Source organism: Eublepharis macularius, chromosome 5 (genome assembly GCF_028583425.1).
Source record: "Eublepharis macularius isolate TG4126 chromosome 5, MPM_Emac_v1.0, whole genome shotgun sequence".
NCBI lineage: Eukaryota > Metazoa > Chordata > Lepidosauria > Squamata > Eublepharidae > Eublepharis > Eublepharis macularius.
In genome coordinates this window covers 12,430,712-12,448,440 of record NC_072794.1, presented here as the reverse complement: position 1 = coordinate 12,448,440, position 17,729 = coordinate 12,430,712, and the positions used below count along the sequence as shown (strand labels likewise).

The 17,729-nt window shown below is 46.5% G+C and overlaps 1 protein-coding gene across 3 annotated transcripts in view; it reads left to right on the top strand.

Annotated features, from left to right (window-relative positions):
- The first annotated feature begins 17,370 nt into the window (after positions 1–17,370).
- Positions 17,371–17,729, top strand: part of CRLF1 (cytokine receptor like factor 1) — a 30,861-nt gene continuing 30,502 nt past the window's right edge. For all 3 annotated transcript variants that reach the window (XM_054979174.1, XM_054979173.1, XM_054979175.1), the window contains exon 1: positions 17,371–17,649. In XM_054979174.1, the coding sequence (XP_054835149.1) occupies positions 17,595–17,649 (55 nt within the window). In that variant the 5' untranslated portion in view covers positions 17,371–17,594. The remainder of the gene's footprint in view (positions 17,650–17,729) is intronic.

Below are 17,729 nucleotides of genomic sequence, written 5' to 3'. Positions count from 1 at the left end.
GGGAGATCTCCAGCCACTACCTGGAGGCTGGCAATCCTTTGGATGCCGGATCCAGTTCGAGGTCTTTGCTTGGGTTGCCAACCTCCAGGCGGGGCCTGGGGATCTGGCATTCCAACTGATCTCAAGACAGTGGCTGCTTTGGAGAGTGGACTCTTTGGCATGTCCCTCCTCTCCCCAAACTCCGCCTCCCCAGGCCCCACCCCCCAATCACCAGGAATTTCCCACCTTGGAGTTGGCAACCGCGCCCCCCGCTCGTTTCCCAGGGCGGAAGCCGGACTGGCCGCGAAGCTCCCGGAGCGCGAGATCAACTTTCTCGGGCTGTTCCCCGAACGTGCGAGATTTATGGCTCCGATTTGGTTGCACGTGCTCCAAAGGCCCGGCCGAGCGAGAAACGAGCCCGTCTCCCTTCCCACCTGCGCCGGGCCCGGCCCCCCCGGCCCGCTTTTCCTTTCATCCCCCGCCCCGTGGTGGATACCGACCTTTCCACACCAACGCTCATTAACGTAATTTATTGCGCGCCCCTAAAGCGTGCCGAAGGCCTAATGGGGAACACATGAAGGTTACAAAAAAAATCGGAGCCCGCGAGGGCGGAGGGGTTGAAGTTCTCATGGAATTCGGGGGGGGGGGACTCCATTGCAAAAAAAGACAACAGGAAAGTCGTGTATGAATGCATTTCTGCAATGGGCTCCATTGCAAAAGAGAACAAGACTACCGGAAAGTCACCTATTAATGCGTTCCTGCAACGGGATCCATTGAGAAAAAGAAGACTACAGGGAAGTCGTCTATTAATATATTTTTTGCAATGAACTCCATTGCAATAAGCTCCATTTTTGCATTGAGCTCCATTGCAAAAACCAAAAAGACTACAGGAAAGCCATTAATGCAATCTTTATTTTAAAACGTTTCTCATTCCTGCTGACCTGAAAATCCCTGGTTTGAATTGAACCTGGGACTCTTATTTCTGCACCGTTTTCTGTGGGTTCCCCACCCCCCCTACGCATAGTGCAGGCATCTATCAGGGTTATTTGTGTGCCAATCCATCGGCATGATGCTCATGCCAGGGATATTGGGCTTAAATGCTCTTCAGCACAATAGGACAGCAAAAACGTGAGGCATCAGAATCTGACCCAGAAATGAGTAAATGTGAGAAGTTAGTTAGAATTTTTGAACCTCGTTTGAATTTTTCTTATAACTCTCCCAACACAACATCCTAAAAAAGAAAACTGGTGGAGGAGAGATTAGATACCTAGGTCACTGTGGGACAGGGGGAAAAAAGGGGGGGTGAACCAACAGGAAATAGTAAGAAAAGAGCAAGAGTCCAGTAGCACCTATAAGACTAACAAAATTTGTGGTAGGGTGTGAGCTTTTGTGAGCCACAGCTTGCAAGTGGCCCATGAAAGCTCATACTCTTCCACAAATTTTGTTAGTCTTAGAGGTGCTACTGGACTCTTGCTCTTTTCTGCTGCTACAGACAGACTACTACCCATCTTGATCTAGTAAGAAAAAGATGCTGTTTTAATATCCAATTAGATCTGCCAGTTCAGACTATTTCTCCTTTGCTTCTTGCTACTCGGGGAAACTTTTGAACCACAAGATCAAACATTTTTTTGTCCATGTTGCAATATAAGGCCTGACAGCCGCTTTCCTTCTTTAGCCTCTACCACAATCTGCAGGGTCCAGGGTCTCTGTCTTTCATGAAGTTCCAGGAAAAAGCAACACACCCCGGTACTGAGATAAGTGGATTCAGCTCCGTAGCAAAAAATTAACTTGCCTTTTAACCTCTGACCAAATGGTTCAGTGATCGAGCATCTCTGCATCTTCTGGGTCCAACAGGCTCTTAGCTACCAGCGCTGATCAGAGTTGCAAGGGGTGTAGGAGAAACTCCAGGGGGGGGATTATACTCCACTAGGGGGGGCAATCTACATATTAAACTCCTGGTGGTCCCCGGCCCGAAAGACAGGGCTTTTTCTACCGTGGCCCCGGCCTGGCGGAACGCTCTCCCGCTGGAGATCCGGGCCCTGTGGGACCTGTTACAGTTCTGCAGGGCCTGTAAAATGGAGATGTTCCACCGGGCCTTTGGCTGAGGACCAGCAGGTGTCCCCTCACTTCCACCTAAGACCACCACTTTTTCTGGGACTGCCCTCGGCCATGTGCTATGCTCACATGTATGCCTTTATACGGACTCCTATGATATGGTGTCTGGACTATTTTAATGACTGTTTTAAGATTATTACTGATTTTATAGTTTTATGATTAATCTATTGTATTTTATGAATGTTGTGAGCCCCCCTGAGCCCATTCGTGGAGAGGGCAGGGTATAAATCAAATAAATAAATAAATTGTATTAGATGTGCAACAGGAGTTTTGTGTCTCCCAGGTACACATTGGTCCTTTTCCGCGCTTGACCACAAGTGGGAAAAGCGGCTTCAGCCTCTGTCTCCCTCTCACGTTGTTTTCACGTCCTCAAATCGCCTGGGGGAGCCACTGTTGGGTTCACGGCGAGTATTCTATGTAGCCACACAAGTACTGTGATTTCACACTGGAGCCAATGGCAGCTCCACAGGGCAGTCGAGGGGTGCCAAGACAGTGTGGAGGGTATGGCTGAAGTTGGTTCTCCCTGCTAAAAAGGGCCAGCGTGCATTTGGGAGGCACAAAATTCCAGTGGCGAGTCAGATACAAAGGCCTCGTGTCATACTGTCCATCAGCAGACATGAGGACTCTGTAACATGTCAGTCGATCAATCGGGACAAAATTAGCCTGCACCCTACCTGCTCTTGGGAGAGCAGTTAACAGACTACAAGTTTATATTTATTAGCTGTGTTAGTCTGTACTTGCAAAATAGTAAGAGTCCAGTAACACCTTTAAGACTAACCAACTTTATTGTTGCATAAGCTTTCAAGAACTACAGCTCTGGTTGTTGGGGGTTTTCCGGGCTGTATTGCCGTGGTCTTGGCATTGTAGTTCCTGACGTTTCGCCAGCAGCTGTGGCTGGCATCTTCAGAGGTGTAGCACCAAAAGACAGAGATCTCTCAGTGTCACAGTGTGGAAAAGATGTAGGTCATTTGTATCTACTCAGGAGGGGTGGGGTTGAGCTGAGTCATTCTGTAAGAGTTTCCCAGGGTGTGGAATGCTAATGGCGGGAGGCTTCACTGTGTCCTGAGGCGGTTCTTTTGCATATGGATTGGTGCTTGATGTGCTAATCTTCTCTGCAGGGCTATTGTCGGGTGTGGAGTGTTTTGTTGGCCTGGTGTTTTTCAGAACCGGAGCCCATGCTCTGTTCATTCTTAAGGTTTCTTCTTTCCTGTTGAAGTTTTGCTTATGCTTGTGAATTTCAATGGCTTCCCTGTGCAGTCTGACAAAGTAGTTGGAAGTGTTGTCCAGTATTTTGGTGTCCTGGAATAAGATACTGTGCCCTGTTTGAGTTAGGCTATGTTCAGCCACTGCTGATTTTTCAGGCTGTCCAAGTCTGCAGTGTCTTTCATGTTCTTTTATTCTTGTCTGGATGCTACGCTTTGTGGTCCCGATGTAAACTTGTCCACAGCTGCAGGGTATACGGTATACTCCTGCAGAGGTGAGGGGATCTCTGCTGTCTTTTGCTGATCGTAGCATCTGTTGTATTTTTCGGGTGGGTCTGAATACTGCTTGAAGGTTATGCTTTTTCATAAGCTTTCCCATCTGATCAGTAATTCCTTTGATATATGGCAAAAACACTTTTCCTGTGGGAGACTGTTTTTCTTTGGTTGTTTGATTCATCCTGGGTTTGATTGCTCTTCGGATTTCATTTCTGGAGTAGCCATTTGCCTGAAGTGCGTGGTTTAGATGATTAATTTCCTCATTGAGAAAGCGCGGCTCACATATCCGTCTTGCACGATCCACTAATGTTTTCATTATGCCTCTTTTCTGTCGGGGGTGGTGATTGGAGTTTTTGTGTAAGTACCGATCAGTGTGAGTTGGTTTCCTGTAGACCTTGTGACCTAACTGAAAGTTTTTGCCATATATCAAAGGAATTACTGATCAGATGGGAAAGCTTATGAAAAAGCATAACCTTCAAGCAGTATTCAGACCCACCCGAAAAATACAACAGATGCTACGATCAGCAAAAGACAGCAGAGATCCCCTCACCTCTGCAGGAGTATACCGTATACCCTGCAGCTGTGGACAAGTTTACATCGGGACCACAAAGCGTAGCATCCAGACAAGAATAAAAGAACATGAAAGACACTGCAGACTTGGACAGCCTGAAAAATCAGCAGTGGCTGAACATAGCCTAACTCAAACAGGGCACAGTATCTTATTCCAGGACACCAAAATACTGGACAACACTTCCAACTACTTTGTCAGACTGCACAGGGAAGCCATTGAAATTCACAAGCATAAGCAAAACTTCAACAGGAAAGAAGAAACCTTAAGAATGAACAGAGCATGGGCTCCGGTTCTGAAAAACACCAGGCCAACAAAACACTCCACACCCGACAATAGCCCTGCAGAGAAGATTAGCACATCAAGCACCAATCCATATGCAAAAGAACCGCCTCAGGACACAGTGAAGCCTCCCGCCATTAGCATTCCACACCCTGGGAAACTCTTACAGAATGACTCAGCTCAACCCCACCCCTCCTGAGTAGATACAAATGACCTACATCTTTTCCACACTGTGACACTGAGAGATCTCTGTCTTTTGGTGCTACACCTCTGAAGATGCCAGCCACAGCTGCTGGCGAAACGTCAGGAACTACAATGCCAAGACCACGGCAATACAGCCCGGAAAACCCCCAACAACCATCGTTCTCCGGCCGTGAAAGCCTTCGACAATACAACTACAGCTCTCTTCGTCTGATGCATCTGATGAAGAGAGCTGTAGTTCTCGAAAGCTTATGCTACAATAAAGTGGGTTAGTCTTAAAGGTGCTACCTGCAGAGTGCGAACTTGAACCTGATTCTCCCAGATCCTAGTCCGACGACTCCACAGTGGCTCTCAGAGTTTTATACTCCAGCAAACTCCACAGATATGGGTTCGAGTCCTGGCTTGTCACCAAGTTCTCCTTTGTTAGGCAGACACACCAGAGGGAAGAAACATGGCCAATCCAGCCATAGCATTCCTACCACCCCGTATCTTGCGCAACACAGACAACCATGATAGGCTGCAAAAATGATTTTTCATGCATTTCTTAACTCTAGTCTAAGGGCTATTTGTTTAACATAGCACTGTATTTCTTGCTAGGTTGTTTCCTGAATTTGCACAGTCTGTTCCATATTCCATTTCCTTTGTAGTACTTCTGTACCAGGTTCATGCTCTGGTTGCAAATGAACATGCGAGAACTTGTGTGCTTTTGGTCTGCAGTTACCAGGACATCCGGGCCAAATCTGGTACAAAGGTGTGGGTTAACTGGAGACAATGTCCGTGCCTTGAGGAAGAGAAATTATACTTTGCTTTTAAATCCCTCATACCTTTAAAAGGCTCACCACTAACAACTGTGTTAGTGACTTGATTCCAGATTAAGCCCAGGTCAGCCAAAAGGAAGGATTTTCTTGCAATTTGCTAGGAATGCTCCTCGCAAGCGGGCTCAGAGAAGACCACAGTATAAATATACAATAAAAATATAAAATGTAGCAGCATAAATATCATTAATAGCAGCATAATATTTAAAACAGCCACACACATCACCCGCTCCGCCTAAACTCCACCTCCTTAATGGGGACCCAAAGCAGCTTATATCGTTCTCTCTTTTATCCTCACAACAACCCTGTGAGGTAGGTTAGGCTGAGAGAGAGTGACTGGCCTCAGGCCACCCAGCAAGTTCCATGCCAGAGTGAGTATTCATTCCTGAATCTCCCAGACCCTAGTCTGACACTGTAGCCACTTCTTCATACTGGCTCTCAGAATTGCAGGCTCCAAGTTCTCCTTTGCTAGGTAGACACACCAGAGGGAGGAAACTTGGCCAATCCAGCTATAGCATTCCCACCATCCCATATCTTGCACAACATAGACAACTACTATGAGATTTTTTTTTACAATATTCTGCTCCAAAATAGTTTCCAAGATGGCTTAGATTAGAAAATCCAAACCAAAGCACTAAAAGAGCAATTTTAAAGCAAGAACGAAGGCACCAAATGTACAAAGGCGGCAATTCCATATAGGCTGGAAGCAGAAGCAACTGTTATTCCAGGGCTTTTTTTCAGCAGGAACGTGGGGGAACGGAGTTCCGGAACCTCTTGAAAATGGTCACATGGCTGGTGGCCCCGCCCCCTGATCTCCAGACAGAGGGGAGTTGAGATTGCCCTCTGCGCCGCCAAGCGGCGTGGAGGGCAATCTCAACTCCCCTCTGTCTGGAGATCAGGGGGCGGGGCCACCAGCCATGTGACCATTTTCTCTGAGGGCAACCCACTGAGTTCCACCACTTCATTTCCCAGAAAAAAAAGCCCTGGCAGAGAGTATAGAATGTCATTAAAAGCACCAGCTTTTCCCAGAACCTGCAACCTGAGATTCTTGACCAGAAGGTAATCGGGCTGCACCTGAGGCCTTCAGCATGCAAAGCTGGTGCAGGCTTCCTGCTATGCCAGCAGTTTCTTCCTGCTTCCTTCTTGCAAAGCAGTTGGAGCCAAAGAAAGCAGAGAAGTTCAGGTAGCCTCCGGTGAGATGCATTCCAAGGAAGGGCGGTGCTGAGTGGATCTTCCTGACAGGAAGACTCAAAGATGGAGGAGTCTGGGAGAAATGCCAATGTACATAGCTAGCAGGGATGATGCTGGTTTGTTGGTTTTGGATTGGGGTCTTCCCCCAGTTTGGTGTAGTGGTTAAGAGCCCAGGACTCTAATCTGGAGAGCCGGGTTTGATTCCCCACTCCTCCACTTGAAGGCGGCTGGTGACCTTGGGCTAGTCACAGTTCTCTGGAGCTCTCTCAGCCCCACCCACCTCACAGGGAGTTTTGTTGTGGGGATAATAATGACATACTTTGTAAACCGGTCTGAGTGGGCATTAAGTTGTCCTGAAGGGTGGTATAGAAATCAAATGTTGTTGTTATACATCCCCCTACCTCTCTGCAGGACATGATCCGAGGGTTCACCTTTGAGGAGCAACATTGTTGAAAAATTTGATGTCGCCTCAGTGAGGTAATCTGTTCTTATGCTCAGACCAAAATGAAACTTAGGGGTTTCTACCAATAACAACAATATTAACAACAACAATATTTGATTAAATAACTGCACTTATATACCACTCTTATAGACAGAATAGTGCCTCACCCAGAGTGGTAAACAAATTAGTGTTATTATTATCCCCACAATGCAGCTGGGGATCTGGGCTGAGAGGCTGACCCAAGGCCACCTACTGAGCTCAGGGCAGTAGAGGGATTCAAACCAGTAGAGTGCTGATTCGCAGCTGAACCACTTAATCACTGTGCTACAACAGCTCCCTTACCAACAGGCAACACAAAGGCCAAGTTGAGGTGCCATCTTGAACAGTATGATGCTCAGAAATGATACCAAAATTGTGCCAGTTGAGAAATTCTCCCCCTCAGCCCTTCAAAGGGATAACAACCCTGTCCTCTACACCATTCAGCTTCCATGAAACAGCCAACTCAGGGCTCTCAAAATTCAGCATAGAAAATATTGTTCAACTCTTGTGCAAAGGAAATGGCTGTCCCTTGGGGAAGATTCCTGTACTCTCCTCTGTCACGCACATTTCTTTCCTCTAGTAGTCACAGGAAAGCATATATTTGTTTTTCCTCACAACAACCCTTTGAGGTAGGCCAGGGTGAGAGAGAGAGTGATCTGCCCAAGGTCAGCCCAGAGTCTTCAGGACAGAATGGAGATTGGAATGCTGTTGACACTAACCACTATACTGCCTGCATTTCCCTCCATTTGTGTGATAAAGAAATACCTCTTTTCAGGACAACTTAACACCCACTCAGAGCGGTTTACAAAGTATGTTGTTATTATCCTCACAACAATCACCTTGTGAGGTGGGTGGGGCTGAAAGAGCTCTGAGAGAGCTGAGACTGACCCAAAGTCACCCAGGTGGCTTCAAGTAGAGGAGTGGGGAATCAAACCTGGTTCTCCAGATTAGAGTCCTACCATTCTTAACCACTTCACCAAACTGGCTCTCTTTGGTTCATCTCTAGACTGGTTAAATGGAGCTAATTGTGCATCTTACCCAAAGTAATTTTCTGAGCGTGTCAGAGAAACGCCAGGGTGATTTTCTGTAGTTCATTGAAACAGAGACACACTCAGCCCAACCTACCTCATTGGGTTGTTGGGAGGGTAAGGGGCAGGGTAATAACCTTATGTGACCTGACTTGGATAGCCCAGGTGAGCCTGATCTTGTTAGATCTCAGAAGCTAAGCAGGGTCGGCCTTGGTTAGTAATTGGATGGGAAACCTCCAACGGAGACCAGGGTTGCAGAGACAGGCAATGGCAAACTACTTCCGGTAGTCTCTTGCTGTGAAAACCTCACCAGGGGTCGCCATAAGTCAACTCTGACTTGAGGGCACCACACACACAATAACCCTATATAACCTCCTTGGACTCCTTTGAGGTTAGATAGCAATAGGGAATAGGTGAGAGAAAATTCACAATTTGATAAAAGCTACAGACCTTTGTTAGAAGAAATAACACTTATGATTCAACATTTAATATCGTTTGATATTTCCTTAATCCGTTCCACATGGCATTAACACACATATTCTCTACTCTCACAGATCCAAACTCACCCTCCCTAGCTAAAACTGGCCTCCATCAATAAACCTTGAAGAGCGATCTACCAATTAAAGTTTGCAGCTGTAATAGAAACGGGCTGTCCAAGAGTTCTCCCATCTGAATCCCAAATGCCTTCTCTGATTTGTTCCTTGCAGATAATTTATCCGAACATCCAGGAATACCAGAGCTGATGGGGGCAGGTGGGAGGGTTGGCTGTGATGAATAACCCCTCCGCAAAGCGGTTGGGAGCAGATGGTGGCAGCGTTGTGCAAGTTAGAAGTGAAGGGTTAGCCACATAGCTGTGCAGAGGAGGGCAGGGGGGAAAGGGAGTGGTGGGTTGCAGACATAAGCAGTTTTCTCCTGGTCAGTTGTCAACCTTAATGAATTGACGGCAGAAATCTGTTAGAGGGAAGGCCAGGCTAGAGTAATCGGAGAAGGGAGGGGAAGAAGGTGAACTGGCTGCAGATTTACAAACACGGGCGGACAAACTCCTGTGCACCTGTTTACAATATGTGTGTCTCAGGTTTGGGCTGTTAGCCCCTCAACTCCGGGAGCACTAAATCCACTTGACTTTTAATAGGAAAAACCTTCCCTTCCCAACAGTTGAGAAATATTTACCATCAGATCATCTCTGCTTCTCCTTCTCTCTTTTTCTCCGCACAATTTTTGTTTCTTCTTCAGTCGCAGGTCTGTGTGCAACAAAAATAATGGATTTCAATGGTGGATATCAGGACATCTGTATTCAAAGAGAGAGAGAGAGAGAGACTATTCGTTGTTGAATTTCTGCCTGTCATGAAACTTCTGAAGCAACAGCCATCCACTGCTTGACCCTAGCAGCCGAGGAATACTGCCTCAGAATAGGGAGGCTCCATTGTTAGCCATCATGAATGGTAGTCAGTGACCGTGGCATGAGGGGGCCCTTTTCTTGTTCCTTGTGCCTAGTATCAGGGATAGGTTGCTCCTGTACATAGAGATTCCATTCTTGTTTTCTTGTTCCTTGTGCCTAGTATCAGGGATAGGTTGCTCCTGTACATAGAGGTTCCATTCTTAGTCACAGTGGTTAATAGCAGCCGAGTGGCCGGCCCAGCTTGAATTTTTCTGAAAAGAATATAAGAGCTCTGCTGGATCAGACCCAAGAAGGTTCTTGTGTTTCAGTCCACTACCAGGTTTTTCACAAAACTGGCAAAATGCATGCTATTCAGAGGTAAACTGCCTCTGAACGTGGAGGTTCTATTTTATTTATCATGGCTCCTAGCCCTCAACAGGGCTAACCCAAATGAATGTGTCTGAGCTTTAAAAAAAGCCATCTAAACTGCATGACCATCATCCAGTTGACAGACGACTGCTCAATGGAGACTCCATGTTAAGAGGATCCAGTACTAGAGGCTGCTTAAATGTGTTCAGTGGAGCAAAAATCTCACTTCACTTGCAAAAAAATTCCAACTTTATAGCAAAAATTTCTGGCCATTGGTCCAGAATTTTATACAAAAATATATTCTGGCAACAGGTTCAAAGAACCTGGCAAGTCTTTTGTGCCTGCCTCCTTGGTCAGCGGGCAACTTGGATGTCCAGAAAAGACCCCAAAGCTTCTTTGGGTGTCTTTGAAATGACAAAACGAATCTGTCATACCTGCACTCCAGGTGTGTGTTGCACCCTGAACCTGGGCTGCAGATCTTCGGCTTCCCTCCAAACCGCACCCTCCGCCCAAGGCCAAGCTTAGTTCAATGACGCTGTGCAAAAAAACCCAACAGGTGATGGCAAAGCAGTGTGTGTGTGTGTGGAGCTTCAAGAGTATATAGGAAAGGCTCTTGAAGCTACTTAAAATGCTGGCAAGATATTTCTCAATGCCCCGGCACTCAGATTAGCAAATAAAATCCGTCTCCACCTATACCACATTTCTAGCTTTGTTTGCATTAGGCCGTGCACAGTCAATTTCTTTATTTTTTGCTTTCCAAAGTACTTTAAAAAAACTTTTAAACATCAGGTATGATCAACATAACCCCTTGACATAGAATGAGTACATTTAATTTTCCAGTTATATCTTAAGAACATTAGAAGAGCCTTGCTATTTATTTATTGAAAAAATTATATGCCACCTTTTCACTCAAACAGGAAACATTTCATCCAAAGAGGCAAACATTAAGGCATCATGGTTGTTGTGGATTTTCCGGGCTGTATCGCCGTGGTCTTGGCATTGTAGTTCCTGACGTTTCGCCAGCAGCTGTGACTGGCATCTTCAGAGGTGTAGCACTGAAAGACAGAGATCTCTCAGAGCCAAGCTACAAGTGACGCCTGACACAGGTTGGACACTTGTCAGCTTCCCTCAAGTTTTGATGGGAAATGTAGGCATCCTGGTCTTACAGCTTGGCTCTCCATTTAATTGAAGTTTACAGAAACACACACACGCACACACACAGCGGAAGGGAAGGGGGGTGCCCGGCGAGAGCTCGATGCCTACAATCCCCTCCTGACCGCATGTTCTCCCTCCCATAGACTGCCTCTCTGTAAACTTCAATTAAACGGAGAGCCAAGCTGCAAGACCAGGACGCCTACATTTCCCATCAAAACTTGAGGGAAGCTGACAAGTGTCCAACCTGTGTCAGCTGTCACTTGTAGCTTGGCTCTCTGTCAAACATCAGAGATCTCTGTCTTTCGGTGCTACACTTCTGAAGATGCCAGTCACAGCTGCTGGTGAAACGTCAGGTGCCAAGACCACGGTGATACAGCCCGGAAAATCCACAACAACCATCGTTCTCCGGCCATGAAAGCCTTCAACATTAAGGCATCAGTACATTTAAAAACATTAAAACAACACTATCCTTTAAAACATTAGAACAACTTTTATAACAAATAAAAACATACAGACATACAATCAATCATTCCAGTTCAGCATTTTGTTTCCTATAGAAACCCCACGAAGGTTTAGTAACGGGGGCATGAGCACCCAAACCTCCCTCTGTTATTATAGGTTGTACTCTGTGGTAGACTGTCATTTAACGTGGAGGTTCCAAGATGGTGGATTAGTCTAACGGTCCCTTTGGTTCAACAGACAAGCTGGCCAACCAGATACCCATCAAAAAGGCCCACACGCTGGGGCTCAGAGGTCTATTTTTGCCCTCCAGCCACTCATATTTTAAGGTGCTCTCCCTCTAAACACGGAGGTTTCACCTAGCCATCATGGTTAAATTTAGTGGTGGAGATTGCTGTCAAGTCATAGCTGTCTTATGGCGACCACTAGTGGGGTTTTCATGGCAAAAGACTAACAGAGGTGGTTTGCCATTGCCTGGCTCTGCAACACTTGTCTCCCATCCAATCACTAACCAAGGTCAACCCTGCTTAGCTTCTGAGATCTGTTGAGATTGGGCTTGCTTGGGATATCCTGGGCTATCCAGGGCTGAATCCACACGTACTGATGTAGTGCTAAACTGTCGGAATGCCAGCATCTTCCTAGGCTGGTGCGCCATGAGGCCGCTCTTGTGGCGCGAGACATCAGAAATTGTGCCAGGAAGACGCTGGCATTCCGACAATTTAGCGCTATGCGGGTTTGTGTAGATTCAGCCCAGGCCAGGGCATGGTTACATGTAGGCCACTTGAAACTGGCAAAAGGACACACGACCTTTGACATCTCCACCATCACTCAGGTGTGAACATTTTTGACACTTTGGGCAATTTTCCAGATCTTGCCCCGCGTTGTCTGACGGGCAGCAGCTCTTCTGGGCCTCAAACAGGCAACCGTCTTCCCGACATCCTTCAACGGAGCATTCTGGGAACCGCAGGACCTCCTGCGTGGAAATCACGTGCTGTCCCATCCTGTGGGCCTTTGCTGAAAGTTCTCCATTGTTCATTGAACAAGGAATTGGGGATAGGATACAGCTCACTTTAAACCTTCAAACCAACCAACTTTATTTTGGGGGGTGGGATGCATTCTGGAAGCAGCCCAGAAGTTCAAGGGGCTGAAAAGTTTAATACATTACCAATTAATCTGGTAAGGGCTGTGAGGGAAAGATGTTGAGTGGGGAGGGCCTGAGCGCGTGGGATTCCTTGCATTTTTAAATTTTTATTTCCCCCTGCAGTCCTTTAAAATAAAGGATGCAGACTGGATCAGGCAATAGGCCTTAGCTGGCTCTTTTCGCAGCCAGATGCAATCTCCGTCCAAGGATTTTTATGGCTCAGAAGTCAAGGATCTCTGAGCAAAGATGCAGAGGACTGTGTAGCACTTCAGAGTTTTTAAATACATGGGAGGAGAAAGAAGACAAAGAGGTTTATAAAACGGGGCACAGGCAAGGACCAGGTAGAGAGAGAGATTTCTCTCTCTCTCTCTCATATCATGGTATAACCTGAGGGGGGAACCTCTCAGATTCAACTCAGTAGGATTTCTTCACACCAGGCATGAACCACCTGTGGAACTCACTGCCACAAGATGCAGGGAGGCCTTGAAACAATTTAAAGAGAAACATTTCAGCAGCAGTTTCTAGCCATGACAAATACAATCTCTTTGTTCAGGGACAATCTAGCTCTTAGTATTAGGGTTAAATATCAGGAGGTCTTTAATTAATTTGTGGAGGAGTGGTTAATCTAGGACTGTTCGCTAAGCAGAACTCCCATATTTGCAGGCAGTCTACAAGATGTGGGGCGAGACGGGCTTTTGATCTGACCCAGTAGACTTACGTTCTTAGATGGCTCCATCAGCAGTTATTTTAGCCATGAATGCTGAATAGAACTTCCCTATCTAGAGGCAGCCTACCTATCTATTAGGGGAGGGCTTTAAACCGTTAAGGAGAGCTTGGTTAATGTCGATTAGCCATAATAGCTAAATGGAACCTCCACGCAACAAGGCAGCCTACCTCCGAACACGGAGAGCATTGTTTGGCTGGCCTGTGGAGCATTGACATAGGTGGACGTTCTCCGTCTTCTCTTTCTATTTGTCCACAATTCCAAACTTTGTGGGAAAAGAGGATTTGAAACTGGTGGGGAGATTCGACGGCATCTCTGAAACAAAGGGGACCGGTGCCAGTTCTGTGCCCTCTTTTTGGCCTGGCACTCCTTTCAGAGCCCTATTTTCACCCTGCCCCCAGCAGTCCCCTTCCTTGTGCCTCATGCTCCAAGCCACTCATGACAGCAGCCCTCGCTTGGCGGTCAGTGATTCAGCCCACAAAGCAGGCCAGTGTCAAAGGGGACCAGAAAAATAGCCACCTCCTGAGATTCCCGGCAGGCTGGGTGACTCACCCAGGACACGCTGCCATCCTCCATGAATTGTATGTTTGCGTCTGGGTCAGCATCACCAAGGCTCCTGATCCCACAAACAATTGTCGCCCCCATTGCCAGCAATTTCTTCATCATCTGTTTCTGGAAATCTGGGGGCAGTAGGTCATTTTTTAAAAAGGCATTCAAGTTGGCCTGGGCTTTGTGCCTTCTGGACAGGAAATCCAGCCGCCTCATCTGTTTCCTGGGCTCTGTTTGCTCAGAGGTCAGGGAAATGAACTCTGAGTATGCTCAGAGGCTTTCAGAATTGGTCCTGGGGCTAAGGTTGGATAAATTAAAAACAGATTAGGATGTCTGAGGCAGAGCAATGATGGAGGAAGTCTCTGGTTTAGATCTCTTTGTGGTGGGGACTTATTAGGTAGCTGTAGGCTCTCAACCTAATATTCAAGATTGATGTGATATTAGCCGGCCTTACAGGACTGTTTGTAAGTGATATGGCAACCATAGAAGGGGATTAGGCATGGAGGGATTGGTCCATCCATGTCTAATAATCGCTATGGTTGCTTGGAACCTCCATGTTCAGAAGCAGTATACCTCTGAATGCCAGATACTGGGCAACAACAACTGGGGAATCCGTGCTAACCCCATGGCATGAGTACTGAGACACGGTCAGAATAGGTGTGGGCCTTTATGGGCATTACTGCTGAAATTCTCCCTCTTCAGATAGACTGCTCCTGTCCACAGCTGTTGTGCAAAAAGCTTACAAGCTGCAACTGGCCTTTGGCATATCACGCCCCCCCCTTTTCTTGCCAGCAGTATTCATTGGCGGAATGAGCTCCCTGATGCTGGGCTGCAAGCGCAAAAAGAAGCTCTCTGCAATGGTGTCGCTTTGCCTGACTGCCACTCGCGTTAAAGTTTTGGGCCCGCAGGTGAATTTCTTTTCCGTTTGCCCTCTTGCAAATGGGCTCCATTATTCCATAGTGAAACAAAAAGTTGGAGAGTTGAACCTTTTCTTACTGTGCAATCCTGTGTACTCACTTCAATGGGCTTAGGCTGGAATTGCTCTAAATAGGGCGTATTGATACGAACTAAAGAAGCCCCAAGTGGCCCCCATAGGTTTGCCCCAGAATTCTGCATGGTGCCACAAAACGTTGTGCTCACTGGATCAGGGCTGCAGCGGATGGAATGACTAAACAGCGAAGGAAACATCTATGCGCGAGTGTTAAAAGAGTGATCCTGCTAATGCCATTAGGGAACAGATTTGCGTCAAAGAGGTTTGGGAAGAGTCCCTCGCAAAGCAGTTACTCTCTTACAGTGTGCAGGAAAGTTTTGGTCTTACTGTTTATGGGGTTGTCTGGAGCCTTTGGGCCAAAGGTTTCATCCTGCTTGGCTGAAGAAGCCAAGGAAATAGTGAAATGAAAAGGTACAAAAGAAAAAGATATTTTGCACATATAGGGTTCTTAGAGCAGGTATCTGTATATGTTTGCCGTTCTGCATTGGGCAAATTGCCCTGTGCCTCTCTCTGCCCTTTGCCAGACGCTGCCACTTCTCGAAATCCAAAGGGAAGCATCCCTTGCGCATGTTTTTTTCCCCCTCTTGAGATCTCTCCCTTCATCCCTCAGGCTTCAAGGTTTTAATTAAAGGATTTCAAAACAGTGTGCCAAGAGAAGCACATGAATTGAGTAAGTAAAGGTTTCTACAGGCGATAACTGCATAATTCTCTGATCTGGCCTTTGCTCTGTCTAAGCCTCCATGGGGGGAGCAATAGATCTGTCCTGCCTCTGTGTCAGGCTTGATAAGACGAATCACTCACTCCACATGCAGAGATGCAGCAGAATGACCCATGCGCAGAGGAGGGTGCCCGCTGTGTCTCTGTCTGATTTCCTGTGCCTTCCATTCCGCCCATGCTGGTGGGAGTATTTCTAACTGCAATGAGGTGTAAGCGGGTCATTCAGCGACTCCTGACGCGGATAAGCTGTTGAATTGTCCACCTTCAAAAAAGACTGTCCATTGCAACTCTGACTAGGAACCCAGGTCAGTGAGCAACTCAAGCAGAAACCCAAGCCAGTGGCCTCCTCCAAAAACCAGCTCTCTGTCACCTCCCAATCCTTGAGAATTTGGGGCCAATTTTTTATTTCGAAGATATGCCACGGCTTGGGCTGATGCCACGTGTGATGCTGGACAGACTTCTAGCTTGGAGAGCATTTCCAGTGGGAGAAGCCAAGCCACCTTCTCCCACACCATGGTCCTGATCCACAGTGCCACGTCCATGTGGCTGCTGCTGGGCACCTACATTTTGCACCGGAGGTTCCGAACACAGATTCCCAATGCATCTCCTGTAGTTTAGTCCGGACTTCTCTCTTCCACATACCTCATGCAAAATATATTTTCCCAGGCACAGGCAGACTGAATATATTCTTTTGGCAACTGCATTTTGCATCAAAAACGTTCTGATTTTGCACCAAAAGCAAGCAAGCAAACAAAAACACAGGGCAACGCATGGTGTGTTTGAAAGACTGAATGATATGCATAATTCTGAAAAACTTATAATAATATGATTGTCAATAATGATGGTCACAGCTCTATCCTCAAGAATGCTCTTGGGGAAAAAACTGTTTCCCCCTATACTTTGTCAAGGACAAATGAATGTTCATGGCTGCATAGGTTAAGGAGAGGTGCATAAACAAATAGAAAGTGGCCCAACATGAAAGCTTTCAATATGCACAGAAATCTTGTATAGCACTTGCCAAGGAGCCCTGTGTAACTCCAAAGTTGGTACAGCTGAGTCAATCCAATTTAAAAAGATCTGGAGTTAGACATATGAATGTTATCATACCCATAAAAGATCTTTGCTCCTGGGCCAACTCTGGACGAGTCCAGACGCTTGGATCATCTGGCTGATTCGGATGGATGGCGGGGGGGGGGTAGACTGAGCTCTCCTGCACTACTTCTTCCTTCAGAAAGTGAGGGAGAGAAACCTTTTAAAGTACGTTTAAAAAGAACATCATTCCAACAACAAAAAGCCATAATGCATACTACCCACCAAGTCAAAACATTTTTTAAAAGGGGGGGTTACTTTTTTGTTTTTAAAAAATCTTACACACAAAAAGAAACCACCGAGCAACAGTCCAGCCAAATAGCGGAGGGAGGTATTTACTACCCTGAGTCAGAAGTGATCTTTTCAGAGTGGTGATTGAGTAACAGGCAAAAAAAGGTCAAAACTTAAAAAAAAAAAAATCAGGAATATTTTTTTTAAGGGGGGGACTCTTAGCTCCAGGGCTCCCCTTTTGCAAGCAAAGAGGAGCGGGATGGATGGATTGCAAGAGGAGGGGGTATCTCATTTGAGCAAAGGCTTGTTAATTTCAACCTCATCCCCCCCCCAAGCCCAGAGGGGCGGGGAAGGGCAGGGCGGGGCGGGGAAAAAAGAGGTATTAAGCAACTTGTCAAGTTTGAACAGCACAGACTGGCTTAGGAAATCCCTTGCTTAGTGCTCTATATTTGGTTTTGGAGGGGAAAGCTTGGGGGGTAAAGCAAGAAGGAGGTCCCTCCATACCTCCCATTTGCTCATGAGAACATAGAAGGAGCCTTTTCTGGGGTGCAGAAAAGAACCATTGGGAAGGCAGAAAAGGGGTCCTTTACAAGAGGAGAAAAAGTATCCCCTCCTTTTTAAAAAAAACTCAAACTTTCCCCTTTTTTTGCACTATGATGAAAGTGTTCTTGCTCGGTCTGGCTCTACTGCGGGTGGATTCTCTGATGTGTAAGTAGAATTCTTGGACTCTCTAATCTGTATCTAGATAGAAATATATTTTAATTTGACTCTTTTACAGAAGTGGGGAA